Source organism: Podarcis pityusensis (assembly GCF_964106645.2).
Source record: "Podarcis pityusensis genome assembly, chromosome: 8".
NCBI lineage: Eukaryota > Metazoa > Chordata > Lepidosauria > Squamata > Lacertidae > Podarcis > Podarcis pityusensis.
Genome location: NC_138033.1, coordinates 76,412,818 through 76,438,588, shown reverse-complemented (window position 1 = coordinate 76,438,588; position 25,771 = coordinate 76,412,818). Strand labels below are relative to the sequence as shown.

Here is a 25,771-nt window from a genome sequence, read left to right as displayed (position 1 = left end):
CACAGTAGGGGGCTTGCAGGCACTGGGCAACCAAAGTTGGTATGAGTGTTACACAAATCTTAAGGTGCACACACAGCAGACACGCACCCTAGAGAAAAAACAATCCTTCACCATTCAAAAATTATAAAATATTCCCTGGAAAAAAAGACACTTTCTTTGAGTTCACAGAGCAATCCTGAAGCCATCTCGACCCTCTTAATGACCCCAGATATTTACTCTGCAGTTGAAGGAAAAACCTTTCCCAGTCGTTCTTTTCACTTACAAATCCTTCAAAAGCTATAAACATCTCCCATAAATAGGGGTAGATCTGTGACAATAGATTCAAGAACTGAGGTATTTACCATTTCAAGGGAACAGCTCAGACTGGCTAGGAAAGGGCAACCGACAAGCATTGTCAGGTATCATGGCAAGAGACAAGCCAGGAGACAAGACTGCCTCTTTCTGTGAGGTATGTATGATGCTTGTTGAGTGGGCAGTGGTTTTCAACAAGGGTGCTGTGGCACCCTTTGGTGCCTTGAATGATGGTCAAGGGTGCCGTGAGCAACACTGGCCTCTGTCCCTCTTTCTCTCCCCCCCCCCATGCCTTCTTGCATCCCTGCCTCCCAAAGGCTTGCACAGCTGTTTGTTGCAGCACCCCTGGCTACAAGCTCCCCAGGCTAATGGTGCCTCTGGAACTGGCTAGGGGGTACTTCCCAGGCCCCTGTGGGGCAGCATGAGGAGGCACTGTAGCCTTATGAGGCTTTGCCCTCGGGTGGGAAAAATATTGCGCCCGGGAAAGCGAAAATGGGAGTCAACAGACACTCAAGGAATAGTTTCAGAGAAAAAGCTTTATTTCTACCATCCATGAACTGGTAGAAGGAGCAAGTGTGATAACTCACAAAAAGCATGCACGGGTTCACAGTCATGTGCACAGAGTATATATTCCCCTTCCAATTCCCTCCCCTTTCTCCTCCCTCAGGAGTCCTGCCCATGAGTTCCTCTGAGCATGAACAGAAAGCTGTCTTGGGACTATTGTGGACTCTTGGCACCCTTCCCAGGAAAGGGGGGGTGAGAGCCAAGGGGTCAAGGAGCCCTGGTGGTTCAGCATGTCCAAGATGTTGCAACTGAATGAGATAAGATTCGTTTCTCAGGCCTGCTTTGAACAGAGCCTGTTCATTAGCTTTTTGAAGCCTTCTTGTACTGATAAAAAGTAACGGTTTGCCTTGCAACAGCACAGCAAATGAGCAGATGCTTAGCTGCTGAGAAAATGATTTTGAAAAGCTTTGAGAAGCTTTGATTGAGCCTGCTTTGGGGGGGGGGTGACTTCGGGCCTAGGTGGGGACACCTGTCCTCACCTTCCTTCATTCCCCCCTCTTAATCTTTGGACAGCCTTTTTCAAGGCTCGTCCCAAAATGGGCCACTATCCTTTCTTGAGGCCACTGATGCATGCCCCAATCGTGCATGCTCCGTCAAAGGAGGCATTCAGCTGACCTAGCAACAATTGCAGGAGGCAGCTCCCAGCTCCCAAATTTGGGGAAAGACTCAGTGGCCTCAGTGGAAAGGATAGTGGCCCATTTGGGACGAGCCTGGCGGCTGTCCAAAGATTGAGAGTTGGGAATGAAGGAAGGTGAGGACAGGTGACCCCACCTAGGCCCAAAGTCCCCCCCCCAGGCCTCAAAACTGTCCAAAATTCCTTTTGTCTTCTAAAAATCCAAAACAGCTTTTCTCTGCTCTTCTCTGCTTTTATCACAAGATGCTGTGCATAGGCAAAATGTCACTTTTAAAGGCTAATGAATAGACTCTGTCAATGCCAAGAATACTCAGGCCTGAGAACTGAATCTTATCTCACTCTAGTTGCAACATCTTTGGACACACTGAACCACAAGGCTCCTCGACCCACCCCCCTTTGGCTTCTCATTCCCCCTTTCCTGGGAAGGGTGCCAAGAGTCCACAGTAGTCCCAAGACAGCTTTCTGTTCATGCTCAGAGGAACTCATGGGCAGGACTCCTGAGGGAGGAGAAAGGGGAGGGAACTGGAATGGGAATGGGAATATATACTCTGTGGAAATGACTGTGAACTCGTGCATGCTTTTCTACCAGTTCATGGATGGCAGAAATAAAGCCTTTTCTCAGAAACTATTCCTTGAGTGTCTGTTGACTCCCATCTCCCTTTCCCGGGCGCAATATTTTTCCCACCCGAGGGCAAAGCCTCATAAGGCTACAGCACCTCTCTTTAGGGAAGGGGCAACAGCTGCGGCTGTTCAGAGGACTCCTAAGGAGAGGGGAGAAGAGAAGAGGGAACACTCCACAAAGGAAGGAGTCAGAAAAAGAACGAAAGGCTGCCAGCTCTGCTGGCAAGGGGTGACATAGCTGGGCTCCTGAGCCTCACAGGGCTGCTGCAGAAAGAATGTACCGTATTTTTCGCTCTATAAGACGCACCAGACCACAAGACGCACCTAGTTTTTGGAGGAGGAAAACAAGAAAAAAAAATATTCTGAATCTCAGAAGCCAGAACAGCAAGAGGGATCGCTGCACAGTGAAAGCAGCAATCCCTCTTGCTGTTCTGGCTTCTGGGATAGCCGTGCAGCCTGCATTCACTCCATAAGATGCACACCCATTTCCCCTTACTTTTTAGGAGGGAAAAAGTGAGTCTTATAGAGCAAAAAATACGGTAGTTGGTCAAGGGAGCCGTGGACTCAAAAAAAGTCCAAAACCTCTGGGCTAAGGGAAACCCAGCCAGATTGGGTGAGGGGGTATAAAAAATAAATTATTATTATTGTTGTTGTTGTTGTTGTTGTTGTTGTTGTTATGGGCAATTTCTCAACTCTTTAAAAGTTGTTACACACACTTGTCTTGGCTCCTCACCTCCATGCAACATGTAAGGTGAGAAACTCTGTCGCAACAGTAAAATTAATATCTGCCTTGCTTTGACTGGTTCCTGCCGCCGCTCATTTTTCTCTGACCCATCATGGATTTAGCCCCAACCCCAAGAAACTAGTAACTGAAGGGTGGGTCATGGGGATTGAAGCGTATGCTTTCTGCATACAACACACCCACAGCCAAGCAGCTCCATCTCATCTGCCCCCAACCCCATACCAACCTCTCTCCTAAAATAGACTGGGGTCACTGAGTCCTTCCCAGCAATAGAATTAGCTGTACTGGAAGATTCCTAAAATGTTATTAATCCAGAGTTCAGAGTTAAGAATTCAAAGGTCCCCAAAATAAAATAAACGTTCATAAATGTGCACGGCAAATACATAAGTACAGGGGAGCAATCCTGTCAGCTGCTTTAGGAGACAGCAAGAGTCTGCAAAGCAGGATACAAATAGTAGAAAAAGTATTAAACTGTACATTTCAAAGAATATATATATACCACCCTAGCGTTGCATGGCATTAACATTGTTCCAACCAGTAGGCCACACGGACTCTCCTAGAACCTTGGCGCTGAGGCCGGGAATTCCATGTTCTCAACTGCCGTTGCCTAGCAACGGAGCTTGTGACCGTTTGAGGTTCCTCAGCATCTCAAAGTTGGCAGAGGTGGCCTTTGCACAGTCACTACAGGAGAGGATGGCGTCCCAAAGACTCCTGGAGGTAAGTGGAGGTTGCCATGGCCAGGGGACTTAACTCTGGAACCTAGATTAATGGTACTGAAGGGCCATTAGAATTTTGTTCTCTATATGATCCCAAAAACTCTTTTAGGCATTTTCTCCTCTCTCAGATGTTAGAGTAAAAATGGGCCTCCCTCTCTGGAATGTCTGGCTTAGGTGGGTAGAAGATAAGAGCAAAGTTGAATGAGTGTTATTGTAACTCCAGACAGGGGGAGGCTGAAAAAGGAGGAGGCGAACTGAAAAAAGGAGGAGGGTAACACAAGAAACAAAGCCCCATCTTATTGCTATTAGTGTAAATCACATGTTTTACATGTGAACACGTGTCTATGCATTCTAAGGGGTATAAAAAGTGGGCGCACCCTTACTGGGGTGTGAAGGTTGCGAGCTTATCGCTCTGTACCTTTGTTCTGCATATGCATTTCAAATAAAACCCTGTTAATAACCTGCAAGGATGTTTTGCCGCTTTGTGTGAATCTGTGCTCCGGGGACCCAATAGCAGATATGGAACAGGTGCTACAGTATCACCAAGTTTGGCAAAGAGCTATCGAAAGTCAAAGAAAGGGTTGAGCTTTGCCCAAGTTTTTGGAAGGGGAGAAGGAATGCCAACAAGGAAAATTCAGTGTCCTATACTGAAGTCGATTGAATATTATTTTGAACAGAGGATTCCTTCTGATTTATGTACATGTGAATCTGGAAGAGACTTCATTTCTATTTATACATGCTGGATGTTATCTTAGTACTATAGTTTGGAAGGGAAAGGGGAAAACAGAAGAAGAAAAGAAAGTGTGAGTGGCTAGCCCAGTGGAGGGGAAGGAGGTACCGGGTGGAGCTGGTTTTTCTGCAGAGCTGAGGCAGGGAGCCCTGCTGCCCACCTGTCCACAGAGTCCATCACAGGAAAGGGCTGCTCCCAGGTGCAGGCGAGGGAGAGACAGGAGCCCTGGCGGAGCTCTGCTCCTGGAGGAAGGACGGATGAGAAACAGCGCCATGGGCTCTGCTGAAACAGGCCAGCTCCCTCAGGTCTCCTCTCCCCCAACTCTTACCTGGTGGCAGCCATTTCATCAGGCTGCCTCAGTGGGAGAGATGACAACAGCATTTTAGACACTGGGTAGGGCCTGAGCTTGTGAGTTGTCTTTTCGTCTGCCCTCCTTGCCCCCTTTCTTTGTGTGTTGTATTTCTGTTGGTCAGATTGTTTCTTACAATAGAAGTCTGCCATTAGGGAGTTTCTTGCATTTGATTTCATGGAAGGCTCTCTTGGAGCCTTTTTGGCTTAAGAGAGGGGTACAAATGCTCTAAATGAATAGAAGGATGAATAAGGTCTCTAAGAAAATGGAGGACAGAGATTTTCGGTTTGTTTCCCAACCTACCTCATCTGCGCTTTCCTGATCAACACAAAAACATGAATGGGTCTGATCCATTCTTCACATTCTGATGTCCCTGTTTCTCTTTTCTCATGGACAGGGAATTGATTTTGATGAAGATCAGATATCAGAAATCAGCCTGGAAGATGGGGAGGATCTTCCTCCAAGGTAATCCTGTGCTAATCCTCTCCCACATAATCAATTGCTTTCAAAAAAAAAACCACCCTGTCCATTTCTATGGTGGTGGTGCTTGGGGTCTTTGAAGGATGGGAGGTAATAAAGCCTTTTTACAAAAGTGCTACTCCTCTCTCCCCTCAGCATCCCAACCACAGGTTCTCCGGATGCGGCTGATCTTCCTCCTGAAAGCGTCAGCAAGGAACATCTGAAGGCCAGACTTACGGAGGTCGTCGCCACGATGAAGAGTGGGAAGATCCGAAGGAAGGCGCTCCGAGATCTTTCCGCCCTCCTGCAGAAGATCCAGGAATATGTGAGTTACTGAATAATAATAATAATAGTAATAATAATAATAATAATAATTTATTATTTATACCCCACCCATCTGGCTGGGCTTCCCCAGCCACTCTGGGGGGCTTCCAAAAAAATATTAAAATACTGTAATACATCAAACATTAAAAGCTTCCCTAAACAGGGCTGCCTTCAGATGTCTTCTAAAAGTCTGGTAGTTGTTGTTCTCTTTGACATCTGATGGGAGGGCATTCCACAGGGAGGGCACGACTACCGAGAAGGCCCTCTGCCTGGTTCCCTGTAACTTGGCTTCTCGCAGTGAGGGAACCGCCAGAAGGCCCTCGGTGCTGGACCTCAGTGTCCGGGTAGAACGATGGGGGTGGAGATGCTCCTTCAGATATACTGGACCGAGGCCGTTTAGGGCTTTAAAGGTCAGCACCAACACTCTGAATTGTGCTCGGAAACGTACTGGGAGCCAATGTAGGTCTTTCAAGACCGGTGTTATATGGTCTCAGCGGCTGCTCCCAGTCACCAGTCTGGCTGCCGTGTTCTGGATTAGTTGTAGTTTCTGGGTCACCTTCAAAGGTAGCCCCACGTAGAGCGCATTGCAGTAGTCCAAGATAACCAGAGCATGCACCACTCTGACGAGGCAGTCTGCAGGCAGATAGGGTCTCAGCCTGCGTACCAGATGGAGCTGGTAAACAACTGCCCTGGACACGGATTTACCTGTGCCTCCATGGACAGCTGTGAATCCATGTTATAACAACTGGGCCAGGGGAATTTTCCACTTCAAAACAAATTTTGACCATGGGATTGACCTTGGGCTTCAACTAGAGTGTTATGGCAGATGGAAAAGAAAAGATAGAGTTGCTTCAAGAAAAAACAACGAGGTCTGGTAGATCTTTCCGCACAGACACTGGGCTGCAGCGAAGAGCATCAGCTTCTGGCCCCTCTGCACCATTAGGGGCTGCATCTGTACAACCTAAACCAAAAGGAATGGCATCTGAAGATGTTTTAGCTCTGGCACTAGGCAAAATTAATGAATCTTTGGAAAAACTAAGTAAACAAGTAGCTGAAGCATCAATTAAAATTGATCAAAATACTACAAGCATTAATAATTTGGGACAGAAGGTGAATACTAATACAGAAACTATTGGGAAACTGCTACAGGAATCTACTTTGACCCGAAAGACAGCTGAAGAAGCAAAGGAAATAGCAGTTGCTGCAGAAGAGAAGATACCACCGATACATAGGCAACTTGAGGACCACAGGTCGATGTTGTCTATGATTGAATTGAAGGAGAAACAAACGAATTTGAGGATCAGGGCCGTACCTGAACTTGAGAAAGACAATTTGATTGACTTTCTTATGCAGGAATTTGCAGACTTTTGGGATTTAGATTTGGAGAAGGAAGATTTTAAGATAGTGAGTGCTTTCAGGCTTGGAAGAGGGGGGAAGAAGAACAGGATGAGAGACTGTTTGATCACCCTCCGAACAAAAGAGGAGAGAGACAAAATCTTGAGTCTGCACTTTCAGAAGACTCTGGAAATACATCAGTCAAAAGTGGAGATATTTAAAGACATCCCGAAACATCTTTTGGACCTCAGGTCCAATTACGGAGATTTGGTCGCCCTGTTGAGAAGCAACAGAGTTATCTTTAGGTGGGAATTTCCCCAAGGCCTATCTTTTAGCTTCAAAGGAAGAAAGATAAAAATAAGATCAGTGGATGACAAAGAAAGATTTTTGAAAGATCACGGAGAAGATTTGCAGAAAGAGTCTGGAGAAGAGCTAAGAGCACTATAAAGAGGAATACTAGACATAGCAAAACTACCTTTTGGACTGGACTGCTTAGAGAAAGCGATACCACCGACAGAACAAGAACAAACACTTGGCGCAGTTGGAGGTAAAGCAAAGTAACTACATCATGGCTCTGCAACTATTAAGCTGGAATACTAATGGTCTTAACTCCCCCCAGAAAAGGAAAAGAGTTTTTCATTTATTAAAAAAGGAACAATTGGACTTGATTTGTCTACAGGAAACACATGTGATAAGGCTACATAGAAAAGTATTGATCAACAAAAGACTGGGCCAGGAGTTCATCTCATCGGACAAAGTTAAAAAAAGAGGAGTAGTGATTTATGCAAAGGAGAGTTTATCAACGAAATTTATCTTTAAAGATGACCAAGGAAGATTTGTGGCAATTGAAATTCAAATACAAGGAGAGAAATTTTTGATAGTAGGAGTTTATGCACCAAATGAGGGGAAATCTGAATTCTTTAAAAAGTTGCATGAGACCTTGATGGACTCTTTGGACTATAATGTGATTCTGATGGGGGATATGAACGGAGTGGTATCTACAAATATGGATAAGGCACAAAGACAGGTAGTCACTAAGGATGGTAGACTACCGAAAACATTTTTTGAGATGACAGACAACTTGGACTTAGTTGATATCTGGAGAATAAAGAATCCCTTGGGTAGAGAGGGAACCTTCTTCTCTGAAGCCAAAATGACATGGACAAGTGTAATGGGTTTAGGGGTTGCTCGTGTGTAAGTTGCTGCCACTCCTGGCTAGGTTACCTGGTTAACCCTTTCTGACTGAACAGCCTCCAGCATCGTGACTGTCTCAGTCACTGGCAGAATCCGTCAGTGGGCGTTTCTTAAACTTTTTCCAGCACAAAAGTTCCTTGACGCCAAGTCTCCTCCTACTCTCCCTGCGCGGAAGTCTTCTGCGCAGGGAGGGTGTGGGCAGTGGAGTACCCGTATTCTCTCCGCTGGTGTCCGGCGAGGAGTCTTGGAGCCTTCTCCCCAATTCCCCCATCTGCCCCCCTTCTCTACTGGTGTTACGCTGATTTCCTTCCCCAGCAGATGGGCTCCCTCTCTCCCTACTGGGACCCTCTCCGCCATCCCTTTGGAGCCTCCCCTCCGCTTCCAGCTCCGATGGCAGTTCCCTGACATCCATCTCCCCCCCAGGACCCCCCCCACCCTCGGCCCAACCTTCTGATCCAACCTCATCCCTTTCCTCGGCCAATGATGCTGGGAAACCCCTGAAGGAGCTGTCGCCATCCTCTGAGGATTCAAAACCCGCTTCCCACCCGCTTCGAACTCTTGCCGCGGGGTGGGCCTCCCAGTCTGATTCTTCTCCCTCTGACATCTCCCCTCCTTCCTCTTCAGAGGCAGGAAAACCCACAAATTTCTCCTCGTCGTCTGTGGTTCCAAATTCTTCCTCCCAGAATCTCGCTAGTGGTTTTGGTTTGTCTGGGAACAGGCTGTGGAATTCTTCCACTAGATACCCATCATCGACTGCCTCAGCGGGGACCCAAGTGTTTTCTGACTCGGGTTCTCCTTCCCAAGCCACTAAGTACTCCACCTGGCGCCCTCACCACCTTGAATCGAGTATTTCCGTGGCTTGGTTTGGAGTTCCCTCTCCTCTACCCGCGGGTGGGCGGTGACTCCTCCCTCCCGCCCCGGGAATTCCCACCCCTCCCTGTACGGCGAGAGTAGGGACCTATGGAACACCGGATGTATCTTCATGCTGTCAGGCAACTTGAGCTTGAATGCCACAGGGTTCACCTGCTGTGTTACCTCAAAAGGTCCCAGCCGCCTTGGCTGCAACTTCTTGCACCCTCCCTTTAGGGGCAACCCTTGGGTTGACAACCACACTCGGTTTCCCACCCGTATGGCATCCCCCTCCCGACGGTGCTTGTCTGCCTGCCTCTTATAAACTTCCTTGGCCCGCTCCAAGTTCATCTTGAGTTGCTGGTGCAATGCCTCCATTTCTTCCACAAACTGTTCTGCCACAGGTACACTCCACCCTTCCTCCCCCCTCCCCGGGAAGGCCCTGGGGTGACACCCATAATTGGCCATGAACGGGCTCATGCCCGTGGACACATGTTCAGCGTTATTGTACGCAAATTCAGCCAACACAAGTTTCTCTACCCAATCGTTCTGTCTCTCGCTGACGTAGCAGCGTAGGTATTGCTGGACTATACTGTTCGCTCTTTCTGCTTGCCCGTTGGTTTCCGGGTGTCGCGCCGTCGAGAAGCCCACCTCTACCTGCAGCAAGCGCATGAGCTTCCTCCAGAACCGGGAAGTAAATTGTTTCCCGCGATCTGAGATGACCCTCGAGGGAATCCCATGCAACCTGAAGATGTGATCCACAAACACCTTGGCTGTCTCCTCTGCTGTCACCACATGTGAGCAAGCTATGAAATGGCACATCTTCGTCAGTAGATCGACTACTACCATGACTGCTGTCTTCCCCCTGGACTTGGGCAAATCTGTCATAAAATCAATGGACACCACCTCCCAGGGTCTTCCCGGCGTGGGTAAGGGTTCCAGTAACCCTGCGGGGGCAGCCCTCTCCCCCTTTACCCTTTGGCAGCGGTCGCACCCCCGTACATATTCCCGTACATCCTCCCTCACCCTTGGCCACCAGAACTGCCTGGTGACGAGCAGCATGGTTTTGTGCTGTCCAAAGTGCCCAGCTGTGGGGTTGTCATGGAGTTGTTTGAGTACCTTCCCCCTCAGGGTCTCCCCCGGTACATACAGCGCCCCCTTATAGTACAGCACCCCTTCCTTTTCCTCAACCCCCCCATGGTTTTCTCTTCCGTCTCGGAGTTCCCTGATTTTAGTTTGAGAGAACACGTCGTTTCTAGTAAGCCCGGCCAGTTCTCGTTTCCCAACCAAGGCCCCCCCCCACACCCATCGGTCCTCGGGGATCACGTGTCGTATCTCCGGCGGTCCCTCTCCTTCCATGTACTCTGGCTTCCGGGAGAGAGCATCTGCTCTTACGTTTTCCTCTCCCGGCACGTATCGGATCTCGAAGGAAAACTTGGAGAACTCCTGTGCCCATCGAATCTGTCACTGGTTGAGTACTCGTGCGGTCCTCCAGTATTCCAAGTTCTTGTGATCAGTACAAACCTGGATCTTGTGCTGCGCCCCTATTAACAGATGTCTCCATCGGCGAAACGCCGCATAGATCGCAAGCAGTTCACGGTCATACACCGTATAGTTTTGCTCCGACTTGCTCAGCTTCCTCGAGAAAAAGGCACACGGCTTCTATTCCTGCTTGCTCCTCCCTGGCTGCAAAAGTACTGCCCCAATGGCTCTGTCGGACGCATCGGTCTCTAGCCTCATGGGTTTCTCCAGATCAACGTGTAGGAGCTGCTCTTCCGAAGCGAACACCTTCTTCAGTCTTTCAAAGGATTGCTGGGCACTTTCTGTCCAGGCGAACTTCCTTTTGCTACTGAGACAATCTGTGATGGGCGCCGTTAGGTGGGCGAAGTTCTTGATGAACTTCCTGTAGAAGTTGCTGAACCCTAGGAACCTCTGCACATCCTTCCGGGTTTTGGGGGCTTTCCATTCCAGCACTGCCTGCACCTTGCTAGGGTCCATAGCCAGTCCCTTGTCTGACAACTTGTACCCCAGAAACTCGACCTCTCTGGTGTGAAATTGGCATTTTTCCAGCTTGACCCACAACTGGTGCTTCTGCAGCCTCTCTAGCACTTCCCTGACGTCTCTGACATGTTGCTTCTCATTGTCTGAATAGATTAAGACGTCGTCCAAGAAGGCTACGCAGTTCTTGTACAGCAGGGGCCCCAACACGTGGTGCATGAATGCTTGAAAGCAGGCGGAGCCCGATTGTAATCCAAATGGCATGACCAAGTATTCAAAAGCCCCCAGGGGGGTGAACATGGTGGTCTTCCATTCGTCCCCCTCCCTTACCCTGATCAAATTGTACGCTCCCCTGAGGTCCAGCTTGGTGAAAATTTTCCCCATCCTCACCCGTGTTAAAATGTCGTCAATCCTGGGCATTGGGAAGGTCACGGGTTCAGATACCAAGTTCAGGGCCCGGTAGTCCACGACCAGCCTGGGCTGATTAGCCCCTTTTTTGTCCACAAAGAACACCGGACTGCCCCCCACCACCTTTGATTCTCTTATGAACCCCCTCTTCAGGTTCTTGTCAATAAACTGCCATAACTCCTGCATCTCCCTGTCCAACATGGCATACAGCTTACCCACCGGCAGCTGAGCCCCTGGGATTAAGTTGATTTGGCAGTCAAAGGGCCTATGGGGGGGTAGTCTGTCCGCCTCCTTCTCGCTGAAGACTTCCTTTAGGTCAGCGTATGGTGGTGGCACCTCTCCCTTTGTTTCCACCGCCAGCCCAGCCACCCTAGCCACTGTCATTCTTGGGGTTCCCCCCCCCTGACAGTGTTCCAAACAGTAAGCTGACCCAAAGGTGACTGACCGCTGATGCCATGACACTACTGGATCATGCAGTGCCAGCCAGCTCATTCCCAGTATTATTGGGGGTCCTTCCAGTGTGGCCACGTGAAAGGCAATGGTCTCTGTGTGCCTGGAAACCCTCATTCGCATTGGCGGGGTCTGGTGTGTCACTTCCCCTCCCAGAAGTTCTCTGCCATCGATGGTGGTCACTTGCAAGGGAAAATCCAGGGGTAGCAAGTGTATTTGGTGCTCCAAAGTGAAGTCCCTGCTAAAGAAATTGCAGGAGCTGCCCGAATCCAGCAGCCCCTCAACCTTGACTGGGTGCCCATTTGGGAGTTCTAGCACCACTGCTATGGCTATCGCTGCCCTGGGGGGGTCAGGCTGGGGCACTTCTATTGGTTGCTGGCCTGGCTGCTGGTCCCTTTGGTTGGCAGCCAGGCACTGTCGTTTCCCTGCGCCTGCCCTTCGTCCCCCTTATCCTCACAGCCAGCAGCCCCTACCATGCCTTGCCAGGCCTTTCTTTGAGGGCAGACCCTTGCAAAATGTCCCGGCCGTTGGCAGAGGAAACACTTCTTGGTGGTTTTCCACTCCTTCCCCTCCCGCTTGCGACCTTCACTGGAGTTTCAAACCTCTCTCGCACGCGCGCCACCTATTTCCATTGGCTCAGCCGCCTGGGAAAGCTGTCTTGGTATTTCAGGAATGTGGTAGTCATGGCAACGTTCCCCTCTCACTTCGCGTTTCTCCTGAGCCCGCGCTTCCTCCCTCACTCCAATCGCAAGCACAGCCTTGGTCAGCTGATCCATCGACTGCGGGCGGGGCGCGCGGGACAGCTCGTCCTTCACCGTTGGGGACAACCCCTCCTCAAACAACATTTGAATAGGTTCAGAGTCCAGATCCCACCCGAGACGGTGGACCAACATTGCAAAGCAGGGAGGGTGTGGGCAGTGGAGTACCCGTACTCTCTCCGCTGGTCTCCGGCGAGGAGTCTTGGAGCCTCCTCCCCGATTCCCCCATCTGCCCCCCTTCTCTACTGGTGTTACGCTGATTTCCTTCCCCAGCAGACGGGCTCCCTCTCTCCCTACTGGGACCCTCTCCGCCATCCCTTTGGAGCCTCCCCTCCGCTTCCAGCTCCGATGGCAGTTCCCTGACAACAAGAATTGACCAAATATGGGTAACTAGAGGAATGGCACCAAAGACGAGAAAAGTGGAAATTTGTCCAAAAACCTGCTCCGACCATAATGCCGTGAAGATGGAGATGAAACTAACACCAACTGGCTCTTTCAGATGGAGGATGAATGACACCTTATTTAGAGACGAAGAAGTGACTAAGAAGGCCCAAAAAACCTTGAGAGACTATTTCGAGACAAACATGAACACTAATGTTGAAAAAAGAGTAATCTGGGACGCAAGCAAAGCGGTTATGAGAGGGTTCTTGATACAACAGAATGCAATAAAGAAGAGAATCCAAAATGAGAAGAAAGATAAAATTTTGGAGAAAATAAAGGAAAGTGAGAAGAAATTGAGAGCAAAACCAAAGTCGCAAGAGATCTTGAGAGAAATAAAGTTATATCAAGTACAATATATGAAAATGATGAATCAGGAAATAGAATGGAAAATTAAACAAATGAGACAAAAGACATTTGAGTCGGCTAATAAATGTGGGAAATTGTTGGCCTGGCAAATGAAAAAAAGACAAAAACTAAACACTATTATAAATCTAGAAGTGGAAGGAAAGAACATACAGAACCCAGTCGAGATTAGAAACTGTTTCCAGAGGTACTTTAAACAATTATATACACAAGGGCCACAGAAAGAAATTGATATAGATCGATTTTTGAAAATAAATGGATTACAAAAAATCTCTCAAGAAAACAAATTAATGTTGAATTATAAAATAACTGAACAGGAGGTAGAAGGTGCCATTCAGAATATGCAATTAGGTAAATCTCCAGGACCGGATGGATTGACTTCTAGATACTACAGATCTTTAAAAGAATGGTTGGTACAACCTTTAAAGGAAGTCTGTAATGAAATATTGGATGGGAAAAGGGCACCAGAGTCGTGGAAGGAAGTGTATATTACACTTGTACCGAAAACAGAGACTGAAAAGACGCAACTCAAGAACTACCGCCCCATATCACTGCTCAATGTGGATTATAAAATCTTTGCAGATATTTTGGCTAAAAGACTAAAAAAAGTGTTAGTGGAAGAGATTCATAAAGACCAAACAGGCTTTCTCCCGGGTAGACACTTGTCTGATAATATGAGAAATATAATTAATATTTTAGAAAAATTACAAGTGAATATTAATACCAAGGCAGTTTTGATATTTGTGGACGGGGAGAAAGCTTTTGACAACATTTCTTGGAGTTTTATGAAGAAGAACCTACAGGGGATGGGGGTAGGTCAAGGCTTTGGAAACGGTATAAGTGTAATTTATTCAGAACAAAAGGCTAAATTAATTGTCAATAACGTGGTGACGGAGGAATTCAAGATAGAAAAAGGGACACGACAAGGTTGCCCAATCTCCCCATTGCTTTTTATATCGGTCCTGGAGGTCCTGTTGAATATGATTAGAAGGGACCAATTGGTTAAAGGTATACAAGTCGGAGCTAAACAGTACAAATTGAGAGCATTTGCAGATGACTTAGTATTGACATTACAGGAGCCAGAATCTAGTACTAAAAGAGTCTTGGAACTGATTCAAGAATTTGGTCAGGTTGCGGGATTTAAACTGAATAAGTTAAAAACAAAGGTCTTAGAGAAAAATTTAACAGCGATTGAGAGAGAGAGGTTTCAGAATGAGACAGGTTTAACAGTGGTTAAGAAAGTGAAATACCTGGGGATTAACATGACAGCTAAAAATGGGAATTTATTTAAAGACAATTATGAAAAATGCTGGACTGAAGTGAAAAAAGATTTAGAAATTTGGTCAAATTTGAAGCTTTCACTGCTAGGCCGTATTGCTGCGATAAAAATGAATGTATTGCCTAGAATGTTGTTTTTGTTTCAAACATTGCAAATTTTGGACAAAATGGATTGCTTCAAGAAGTGGCAGAGAGATATTTCTAGATTTGTCTGGCAGGGCAAGAAGCCTAGAATAAAATTTAAAATACTAACGGACGCAAAGGAAAGAGGTGGATTTGCCCTGCCAGACCTTAAACTTTATTATGAATCAGCAGCTTTTTGCTGGCTGAAAGAGTGGCTACTTCTTGAAAACACAGACATTTTGGATTTAGAAGGTTTTAATAATGTATTTGGATGGCATGCATATTTGTGGTATGATAAGGTCAAAGCACATAAAGCATTTAAAAATCATATTGTCAGGAAAGCATTGTTTAATGTCTGGATAAGATACAAGGACCTACTTGAAAATAAAACCCCAAGGTGGTTGTCACCGATGGAGCGAAGGCTCTGAAAAAGCTCAATATGGAGGCCAAATGGCCGAAATATTGGGAAATTTTGGAACAAGAGGGAGATAAATTGAAACTGCAGAGTTTTGAAAAACTAAAAAATAAAGTGCGAGATTGGCTTCATTATTATCAGATAATGGAGACATATAATTTGGATAAGAAAATTGGCTTCCAGGTGGAAAAATCAAAATTGGAAACAGAACTGTTGGATTCCAAAACCAAGATTTTGTCAAAGATGTATAACTTGCTGTTGAAATGGAATACTCAGGATGAAACGGTGAAATCTGCTATGATTAAATGGGCACAAGATGTTGGACATAACATAATGATGGCTGACTGGGAACAGTTATGGACCACAGGTATGAAGTTTACGGCATGTAATGCCTTAAGAGAGAATATTATGAAAATGATTTACAGGTGGTACATGACACCAGTCAAGCTTGCAAAAATCTATCATTTGCCCGATAATAAATGTTGGAAATGTAAAGAAACTGAAGGTACATTCTTTCACCTTTGGTGGAAGTGCCCAAGGATTAAGGCTTTCTGGGAGATGATCTATAATGAAATGAAAAAGGTATTTAAATATACCTTCCTGAAGAAACCAGAGGCCTTTCTCCTGGGCATAGTCGGCCAATTGGTGCCAAAGAAGGACAGAACTTTCTTTATGTATGCCACAACAGCAGCAAGAATTCTTATTGCAAAGTACTGGAAGACACAAGATTTACCCACTCTGGAAGAATGGCAGATGAAGGTGATGGACTATATGGAACTGGCGGAAATGACTGGCGGAATCCGAGACCAGGGAGAAGAGTTGGTGGAAGAAGATTGGAAGAAATTTAAAGACTATCTACAGAAATACTGCAAAATTAATGAATGTTAGAATGATGTTGGATGGAAGTTAAATGGTTTCTAGCAGCAATGTTATAAAGGAATATGTAAAAATGGATTGTTAACAGGTGATAATCTAAAGTTACAATATATTAAGATAAAAGATTAAGATAGAATCAAAGAGGGAAAGGATCTGCTGAATTAACTAATTTGAACTGGAATACAAAAAAGGGAGGTGTGAGGAGGTCGGGGAAACAAGCAAATGAAAGATAAGATATGGAAAGACTAATCTGTTTTTTAACTGTTTTTATTTTGTATTTTTATTTTCTTTTTTTTCCTCTTTTTTTCTTTCTTTTTTCGCTTATTTTTGTAATATGTTGAAACTTTAATAAATATCTTATAAAAAAAAAAAGGACAGCTGTGAATCCAAAATGACTCCCAGGCTGCGCACCTAGTCCTTCAGGGGCACAGTTACCCCATTCAGGACCAGGGAATCTTCCACACCTGCCCGCCTCCTGTCCCCCAAAAACAGTACTTCTGTCTTGTCAGGATTCAACCTCAATCTGTTAGCCGCCATCCATCCTCCAACCGCCTCCAGACATTCACACAGGAACTTCACCGCCTTCACTGGTTCTGATTTAAAAGAGAGGTAGAGCTGGGTGTCATCCGCATACTGATGAACACCCAGCCCAAACCCCCTGATGATCTCTCCCAGCAGCTGCATGTAGATGTTGAAAAGCATGGGGGAGAGGACAGAACCCTGAGGCACCACACAAGTGAGAGCCCAGGGGTCTGAACACCCATCCCCCACACCACTTTCTGAACACAGCCCAGGAGGAAGGAGCGGAACCACTGTATAACAGTGCCCCCAGCTCCCAGCCTGTCTAGACGGTCCAGAAGGATGTTATGGTCGATGGTGTCAAAAGCCACTGAGAGATCCAGTAGAACTAGGATACAGCTCTCACCTTTGTCCCTAGCCTGCCGGAGATCATCAACCAGTGCGACCAAGGCAGTTTCAGTCGCATGATGAGGCCTGAATCCCGACTGGAAGGGATCCAAATGGTCCGCTTCTTGCAGGCGTGCCTGGAGTTGTTCAGCAAGCACTCGCTCAATCACTTTGCCCAAGAATGGAAGATTTGAGACTGAGCGATAGTTGGCCATCGTGGCTACATCTAAAGATGTTTTTTTAAGAAGCGGTTTAATAACCGCCTCTTTCAGCCGGTCTGGGAAGGCTCCCTCACGGAGGGAAGCATTCACCACCCCACGAAGCCCATCGCCCAGCCCTTCTCGGCTAGCTTTTATAAGCCAGGATGGGCAAGGATCAAGGAGACAGGTGGTTGGTTTCACTCGTCCAAGCAGCCTGTCCACATCCTCGGAGGTAACAGATTGGAATTGATCCCACGCAATTTGACTAGACAGGACTCTAGCACTCTCCCACCCCAGCTCTGCTCCCACAGTGGCGTCTACCTCTTCCTGAATCTAAGCGACTTTATCTGCAAAAAACTTTGCAAAATCACTGCAGGAGATCATGTGGCCCGTACTGGGCCCCGATGTAGCAGGTGGTTCCGCTAAATTGCAAACCACCTGAAAAAGTCTCCTGCTGCTGTTTTCTGCAGATGCAATAGGGGTGGTGAAGAAAGTCTTCTTCGCCATCGCTACTGCCACTTGGTAGGCTCGACATTGAGCTCTAACCTGTGTCCGGTCAGCTTCAGAATGGGTCATCCGCCACCGGCGCTCTAGCCGTCTCAATGATTGTTTCATTGCCCTCAGATCCATGGAAAACCACAGGGCTGTTCGGGCTCCATGCAATCGGAGAGGGCGCTTCGGAGCCCAACAGTCAATAGCCCTGGTTAACTCCACATTACAGCAGGCCACCAGGGAATCAGCTGAAAGGCCATCAACATGGGATAAAGCATCCCCTACCACTCTCTGGAAACCATTTGGATCCATTAAGTGGCGGGGGCGGACCATCTGAATCGGTCCCACCTCCCTGCAGAGGGGAAGGGTCGCAGAGAAGTCCAGTTGCACCAGGAAGTGATCTGAACATGGCACTTCTTTCGTTTCGCTTTTACTTAGTGTCAGATCACCAACATCCATAGAGGTAAACACCAGGTCCAAGGCATGTCCGCAGCTATGGGTTGGGCCAGACTTATTCAGGGACAGCCCCATGGAGGCCATGCTTTCCACGAAATCCCAAGTGGCCCCTACTAAGGTCGTGTCGGCATGGATGTTAAAATCCCCTAGGACAACCAAACTAGGTGTCTCCAGGAGAACATCCACCACAATCTGAAGCAGCTCGGCCAGGGAATCCTTGGTGCAGCGGGGAGGTCGGTACACCAAAAGGAATCCTGTACTGCCCCTATTGCCTAACTTCCAGAACATGCACTCAGACAACTGGGTCTTTCCAATAGGACGCCTGGTGCAAACTAATGACTTCCTAAAAATCACTGCAACCCCCCCTCCCCGCCCACAAGGCCTGGGTTGCTGTGTGTAAGAGAAACCTGGTGGACAAGCAGTGGCAAGGACAGGCCCATCTGCTTCATCCAACCAAGTCTCTGTTACACATGCCAGGTCAACTCCTCCATCCATGATCAAGTCATGGATGGCAGTGGTTTTATGAATCATTGACCTGGCATTGCACAGCAGCACCTTCAGGTCATGTGGGTATCCCTTGCTGATTCTAGTATCCGTCCAGTCAGGACCAGACCCGGAGGCAGGGATAGTCCTCAAACAACGACTAAACCTGCCTCCTCTGTAATGGCATGGTCTGGTCTTAGCGTAACTCCTCCTCCTATCCGTGATCATTGAGATGGGTTGTCGCAGCGCATCCCCCCCTGTGGAACATGCCCCAGCCATTTTGTTGGCTGGGACCCACTCCCCGGCAGCCCTGACCCCTCCCCTTAAGATCAAAATAAAACCTAAAAACAAAAACAAAACAAAACAAAAAAACCCAGAAAATAATAAAAAATACAAACAAAAAACTATAAAAATTACAAATCCATCAAAATCAAACAAATTCCCAAGCCCAACCAAACATCCACCCCACCCCCCACCCCCACATACAAAAAAGTCAAAAGGGAAAGGAAAATTTTAAAACATTTTAAAATGAACTCTGCACCCTCCGGGTCCTCCTGGGCAGCAGCAGCAGTGACAGCAACCGTCCTTGTGAGGCCTGTCAGGCCCCACCCTGGGCCGGGTGGTGAGTGGCAGGAGCAGGGCCCTCAGGCACTCACACAGGGGAGTCCTCCTGGGCAGCACAGCAGTAGCAGTCCTTGTGAGGGGTCAGGCCCCACCCTGGGCCGGGTGGTGAGTGGCAGGAGCAGGACCCTCAGGCACTCACACAGGGGAAGCATTGCAACCATGCAGGGCTGTCAAGGCCTTCAGGCTGCTGCTTCTCGGCCCACCCTGCAAGGTGCTTAAGGGACAATCAGGCATCCCAGCACATACCCAATTTTGAGAACAGAGCTGGGCCATAGCAGAACGAATCCCAGTGAGAAAAACAGCTGATAAAAGAAGTAAAAAGCAAACATCAAGAAACGAGGGGTGGCAAGTCAAAAAGAAATGGGTTTTTCTGTATAGGATGCTAAATGTTTTGGAATGTTTGGAAGATTTAATAAAAATGTTATAGGGAAAATGGTGATGGGTTGCTTCTCTTATCAGTCCCTTCTCTGGGTTTCTTCTCAGCCATCGGAAGCGCTTCCTGCATCCTCCCTTGGCCAACTGGTGGCTATTTCCTCTCTGTGCGCACTGGATCCGGACCCGGAGTGCAGGCAGCGGGCAGCAGAGGCCCTCTGCCATTTTCTGCCCATCCTGCAGCGCTACGAAGGTAAGACTGGAAGAATGCATCCCAGCGTGGGGTGGGGTGCGGAAGACCCGAACTAACCCTTTGGCTTTCCTTTGCAGAGACTCTGGCACGAACGTTGTGGAACCAAAGACTCATCATCAGAGCTGAGAAGGTCCTCAAATCCACCGGAGGACCGGTTCCTGAATTGTTCGTGAATAATTGTTACTCTCTTGCCAGGGTAAGTCGCTCTCACACAAGGACCAGCGGTCTCTCAAGCCACATGTTCTGGGTTCTGCAGAGGCAGTACCTGGGCTTTCTGCTCCCCAGCCCTGTCCTGTGGGCATCTCTGACCTTCCTCTTTCGCTTCAGGTCTTTGGCGCCTTTCTCCCTGCGGAGCAGCTCTTGGAGGCCATGTGCTTCCTGGCCAGAGACCTGGTTGTCGAGAGCAGCTTCAACCCATTGGATATCTCCCACTTACTGCAAGAATTCATCAAGCAGTTTGGCGGCACAAAAGTGGAGGTAAGGTGTCTGCAAAGGTAGGAGAGAAGAAGATTCTCCGCTTTGGTGTAGGGGAGGCAACCTCATGCCATTGGGTGGTTAGGACACATGTTAGTTGAGAGGGGCCTGGCAATGTCAGGACAAGAACCTCAGCCAAGGGTCCTGAGAAACATGGGTTCAGGAATGGGGAATTCTCCTCCTTCTGGTGCCCTGGAGCTGCCTGGGTCCAATACTCCCAAGGACCCTGAGTGGTACCTTGGAAGGAAGATGGCTGTGGTGGCACAGGTCAAGGGTCCCTCTTTCAATGAGGGATGGAGGGATCCGCCTGCAGACAGCCCCGCTTCCTTGTACTCTCCAAGCAACCCTCTCCTTTTCTCTGATAGGTGGAGGTGCTGCTGGAGGCCTTCTATAAGATCGCCCAGGGGCCTACAGTGCAAGGCAGAGACATGGCCGTCTTTGCTTTGTCCATCTTGTCACACCAGCACCTGGTGAAAGTGGTGGAATATCTCCTCCAGTTTCTCTTCAGGTATGGAGCCCTCCAGGTTGTACTGGGCTAAGGGGAAGGTTGGCAAGCTGCAGGGCTTGCTCAGAAAGCCCTTGCTGCCATTTCCTCTCTCTGGAGCATGGCAGCAAGCAGAAGACTTGAATCTGACCATTGCTTTTGCATTCACAGAGACTGTGAGAGAGTTTGGAAGGAGGTTTTAGCATCGGCCGATCCAGAAAAGCTGATCCATCTCATGGCCAAGCAGATTTACCAAAGCCCCTTGGCGGAATCTGCCACCCAAGTGGTAAGGACCAACCACCTGCTTTCTGGCTTCCTTCTTCCCAGGGTAATATCTAGGGGTTCCTGTATTCTGCAGAAAAGCAGGGAAAGTGACTTGCACCTCTCTCTCTTCCAGCAACATCTCAACAGCCTGTTGCACACCATCCTCAGGATGGAGGACTACAAGGCAGCTGTGCGCCGGAACTTCCCACAGCTGCTGATTGCTCTCCTGGGGATGGTTGTAAACTTCCATTACGACCAGGAATTCCTCGGGTGAGTAGTGTGTTGCAAAGGGACCAATGGAGTCCTTTCCCCTTCAGCCTCGGGGGGTTTTCAGTCCAGCTTGGTTTTCCAAGGGAGGCTCTCCTTCAGGCGGCTGCTAGGGAGGAACGATGGGGAAGGAATTTGAGTGTGTGGCAATGACCCTCCTGGTGATCATGGCCTTGCTTTGGTTCCAGAGGGGCTAAGGAAGTTCTGCACCTCCTTCTTGGCACCACTGGACAAGAAGTAGAGACAGCCATCGTCGACCAACTTTTCTGCCGGGAGAATTTCAGCCAGGGGTTGTCTGCCATGGTGAGGTAAGAGGAAGAACACAGTAACCTTCCCCAATGGTCTGGCAAACGGAGCTGAAGGCACGGGGTCGGACTGTGCCCCTGGTTGCTTCCTGCGGTGTCTTTCCCTTCCTTACCAAGATCTGCATCTCCATTTCAGAGCTATCGGAAAGCGACGCTGGTGGATCCCTCACATGGTGGAAAATATCACCGCTGCTCTCGAGAACCAGGCATTTGCCGGAATGCCACAAGTTGCGGCAGCTATCTACATCGAGGTGAGGGGGACTGAGGTGCAGGAGGAAATGTGTGCAGCAAGGAGGCCCTGGCTTGGTTTCGGTCGAGTGTTGGACTTTGTGTTCTTTAGCTCCCTTTGTGTCCTTGGTTCCCCAACCAGCCTTCATCAGAATTTGGACCTTGCAGTTGCCTTTACCTTCCAAATTCTGTGGGTTATGTCAAGGCTACTTTGAGCCTAAGGACTGTTGCCTGTTTTAGTGCTCCTCAGAGTAGACCCATTGGATTTGATGTACATGACAAACTTTGGTCCATTCACTTCAGTGGGTTTGCTCTGTGCAGAATTGCAAATGGTGGGTAAAAGGAGAATGTGCCTCAGCCTCTCATCACTGAAGAGTTTCTTTCTCTTTGGGCCTCTTTAGCTGCTCAGCTGCCATCTGCTTCCCTGTGAGGATACACTGGAACAGCTCCTCAACTGGCTGGAACATGACTACCTGCAAGTCCGGAAGCTCAGCATCAGAGGGATATCCCTGCTTCTGGACTCTGACATGGCAAGTGATGCTCAGAGGGAGGGAGGGAGGGGGGGTACAGATCTCGATTCTAATCATGGCCCAGCACTCTTTTGCTGGCACAATACTGAAGAGCCTGTGCTAAAAGGCGTGAGGCATTTCAGACCTTTGAAAAGATTCTCTCTTTTGTGTAGGATCTTTCGCTTCTGCGGCTCTTGCTGCTGGATTCCCTCCTTTATGCAAAAGCCGATGTCCTCCCAGAGTTGATAGAGCTGGTACACCAAGCCTACCTCTCTGGGGACCTGCGAGAGGAAGAGCTGAAGATGCTGGCGGCAACTTACTGCGGTCTGGCTGCCCATGTGAGTATGAGGAAAAACATGACATCACACACGGTGGAGAAGGAATGCTTTGGAAGAGGAAGGGTGGGGTTTAGACTGGCATGCAGAGGAGATGTTCTGGCTTCAGGAGGCTGTTCTTCTGGAGCACCTTCTCTTGGAAGCCTGCCTGGAAAACACAGGGGGAGAGTCACCCCGCCCCCAGTCTCCCCCAGGAGGAGGATAGGGGGCTGAGCAGCCTCAAAACACCCCAGTGGGCAGGAGAAAGGAAACTGCTCTGATGAGAAACACAGTCTCTGATGTTTTCTGCCTACAGGAGGAAGACTCCATCCGGGCATCAGCCATCCAACATCTGGGGCTGCTTCGAGGCTGGGCGAGAGACCAAAGGCTTCCCATAACATCAACAGAAGAAGAAGCCATTAACGAACTGGTTGTCGTCCTCATTCACCTCGAAGCCGAGGATGAGGTGGCCAAGGTGAGGGCCAAAGAGGTGGACTTATGCAGTAGGAGGGAGGGATTGTTCTCAGGAGCTTCCAAGACTATGTACTGTAATTTGTAACCCTCTTCTCTTCTTGTGTTGCAGGCCGCAAGGAGGGCTCTTTCCCATCTAGCCCCAGAAGTCAAGTGGTGGGCTCATCCCAACAAATTTAGCCTCCACTTTGCTCTCCACCAGGCTGCCAAGCATCTGGTAAGTTCCCTCTGCTTCATTGGCAGCTTTGCCCAGGCATGTCTTTGGGAGTGCAAGGCTCTTCTGCTGCGCTCTCAAGCCTCTCTGATGCCACTTCTCCTTTGTCTTTGCCGACAGAGCAAGACCTTCAGCAAGGACATCCTTCGGAGTGTTGCCTTGTCATGTACGAAGCTGTCTGCAAACAGGCTGCCAGCAGTCTCCAGGGTGGCAGCTCTGCTTCTGGGTAAGTCAAGCAACATCCTTCCCTGGTAGGGATGGACAGAAATGTCTTGGTAATGATGGCAGGGAGGCTGGGCATGTCCCCAGGCCACCTGCTAGGTAGGCCTCCATCTGTGCCCAGATCTTGCTCTGAGTGCTCCGCGAGGGTGGAGGCCTCTAGATGCAGCAGACCATACCTGTCTTCCTGCCAAGCTGCCTCTGTCTCTGCTTGCTTTACACCGAGATGATGTCCCTTTTCTTGCCCTCTCTCTCTCTCTTTAGGTCATCTGGCTTTCCGGGATGCCGGTTTCATCCACAATCAAGACATGGCATCCTATGACACATGTGAGTGAGACATACGGAGGGCAGGGAGGGATGCTTCTGCTGAGAAAGGTCTTCAGGGGAAGGCAAATTCTCAGATGTGTGTTCAGACTGAGGTGCCACAAGATGAACATGCAAAGAGGAATGGAATGTGACTTCACTGCTCTCTCTCACACACAAACACACCTGACGGCTGTTTTCATATTGTTGATGGATGGCTCTTTTCCTGTGCATCTTCGCCTTGCTCAACCTTTCTCCCTTTCCACTCAGGGCTGGAAGAGATGCAGCAGCACGAGGAAGAAGGGCTCAGGCAGACAGGGAGGAGCTGCCTGAACATCATGCAGCGGGCCTGTAAACATCAGCAGAAAGGCAGGGTCCAGCGCTTTTTGAGGAGGCTGCTCTACTGTGTTCACAGGGAACCTTACCCACAGGACTTCCTGAGCTGCATGCCAGGTGAGTGAGGCATCTGGTGGGCTATTGGGACATCTGGTGGGCTGTTTGAATGAGACGTTTCTCAAGGAGCCCCTTTCTCCTCCTGACAGAACATCCGCAGTAGCTCCAGGCCAAGGCAACGTGAACATCAGAGTTGTGCTGCAGAGATACCATCTTCTGCTCTCCACGGGATCCAGTCTGGACCAGCGCCAAGAACATCAACACCATCAGGATCGACCAAGAGGAGTGGTGCTGCCCTCACGACCCTCCGTACACAGTGGTAGGAAACCTTTTTGTTGTTGTTTTGTTTCTTGTTGATGTTGTTTTTGATTGTTGATTTTATTGATTTGAATCTCAGGGTGGTCCACAACACCGAGTATACGAAGCACAAAATACATAATAAGAATAATCACGGCACAAAATTCATAATAAAAATATCAGAACATAATATAAATTAAAATAATAAATACCTACTAAAAATAGCCACAAGACTAATGTATGCACACTAATAAACAATACAAAAGCCCTGAAACAACACTCCAGCCCGCAAATACAAAATCTAAACATAACACATTTAACAACCATTTAAAACAACCCCACCTTCTTGAAGAAGGCTGATATATTAGATTTAGAAGGTTGGAATATGAGGTTTGGATGGCACGCCTACCTAACACACAACAAAGTGGCAGTGCATAAGGACTTTTTAAATCATATAGTCAGAATTTCATTATACAAGGTCTGGGATAAGTACCACAGACTATTAGAGCCCCAAATACGCTGGTGGGTATCCCCAGTGGAGATGATAACGGTAAAAAAGACAAACATGGACACAAATTGAGCAGCTTACCAACAATTAATAAAGGTAGAACAGGGCCAATTAAAAATCAAATTGTATGAAGAAATTAAACAGTATTGTAACGGCTGGATTCTTTTTTTTTTTTTTAATGATATTTATTAAGGTTTCAATAAAAGATTAAACAGAAAAACATAAAAGAGAAATACACAATTCAAAAATGCACAATACATAATCCAAAGAAGAAAAAAGAACAAAAAACAAAAGACAAAAAAGAAAAAGAACAGTTAAAAACAATATCACCTTTTCATTTCCATTTTTAAATTTACTTATTTTCTGGACCTCCTCATACCTCCCTCTTTTGTATTCCAGTTCAAATTGTTTGTCCAGCAATTTCTTTTCCACTTTTTTAATCCGAATCTTTAATCTTAATATAATATAACATTAAAATTTTACCTCTTAAAAACCAAATTTCCATTTCCTTAAACTTCTTTAATCCTAATCCTTAATCTTAGTCTATCTATAACTTTGAATCCTGTACAGCTGGAAACCACTTATTTTCAATCCAACATCACTCTAACATTCTTTAATTTTGCAGTGTTTCTGTAAATAATCTTTGAATTTCTTCCAATCTTCCTCCACCAACTCTTCTCCCTGGTCACGGATTCTGCCAGTCATTTCCGCCAGTTCCATATAGTCCATCAGTTTCATCTGCCATTCCTCCAGTGTGGGAAGTTCTTGTGTCTTCCAATACTTTGCAATGAGTATTCTTGCTGCTGTTGTTGCATAC

At 47.8% G+C, this 25,771-nt stretch overlaps 2 protein-coding genes across 6 annotated transcripts in view; both read left to right on the top strand.

Annotated features, from left to right (window-relative positions):
* Window positions 1-3,365: 3,365 nt before the first annotated feature.
* Window positions 3,366-22,481, top strand: LOC308484056 (uncharacterized protein; the record flags this gene model as incomplete). Its single annotated transcript, XM_081018543.1, has 12 exons — window positions 3,366-3,569; window positions 5,045-5,112; window positions 5,263-5,431; window positions 19,539-19,704; window positions 19,782-19,900; window positions 20,032-20,181; window positions 20,544-20,686; window positions 20,834-20,948; window positions 21,060-21,196; window positions 21,382-21,501; window positions 21,635-21,749; window positions 22,128-22,481. The coding sequence occupies 12 exons, from the start codon at window positions 3,366-3,368 to the stop codon at window positions 22,479-22,481; spliced, it is 1,860 nt and encodes a 619-aa protein (XP_080874669.1).
* Window positions 22,386-25,771, top strand: part of LOC308483792 (uncharacterized protein) — a 24,602-nt gene continuing 21,216 nt past the window's right edge. For 4 of the 5 annotated variants that reach the window (XR_013989775.1, XR_013989776.1, XR_013989777.1 and 1 more), the window contains exons 1-7: window positions 22,386-22,573; window positions 22,866-23,024; window positions 23,133-23,237; window positions 23,355-23,460; window positions 23,718-23,780; window positions 24,027-24,209; window positions 24,299-24,468. Coding sequence is in view for 1 of the 5 variants with exons in the window: in XM_081018027.1 (XP_080874153.1) it covers window positions 22,538-22,573; window positions 22,866-23,024; window positions 23,133-23,237; window positions 23,355-23,460; window positions 23,718-23,780; window positions 24,027-24,209; window positions 24,299-24,312 (666 nt within the window). In the remaining 4 variants the exon portion in view is untranslated. Of the gene's footprint in view, window positions 22,574-22,865; window positions 23,025-23,132; window positions 23,238-23,354; window positions 23,461-23,717; window positions 23,781-24,026; window positions 24,210-24,298; window positions 24,678-25,771 lie in introns of those variants that run through there. The other variant, XM_081018027.1, reaches the window with a different exon arrangement.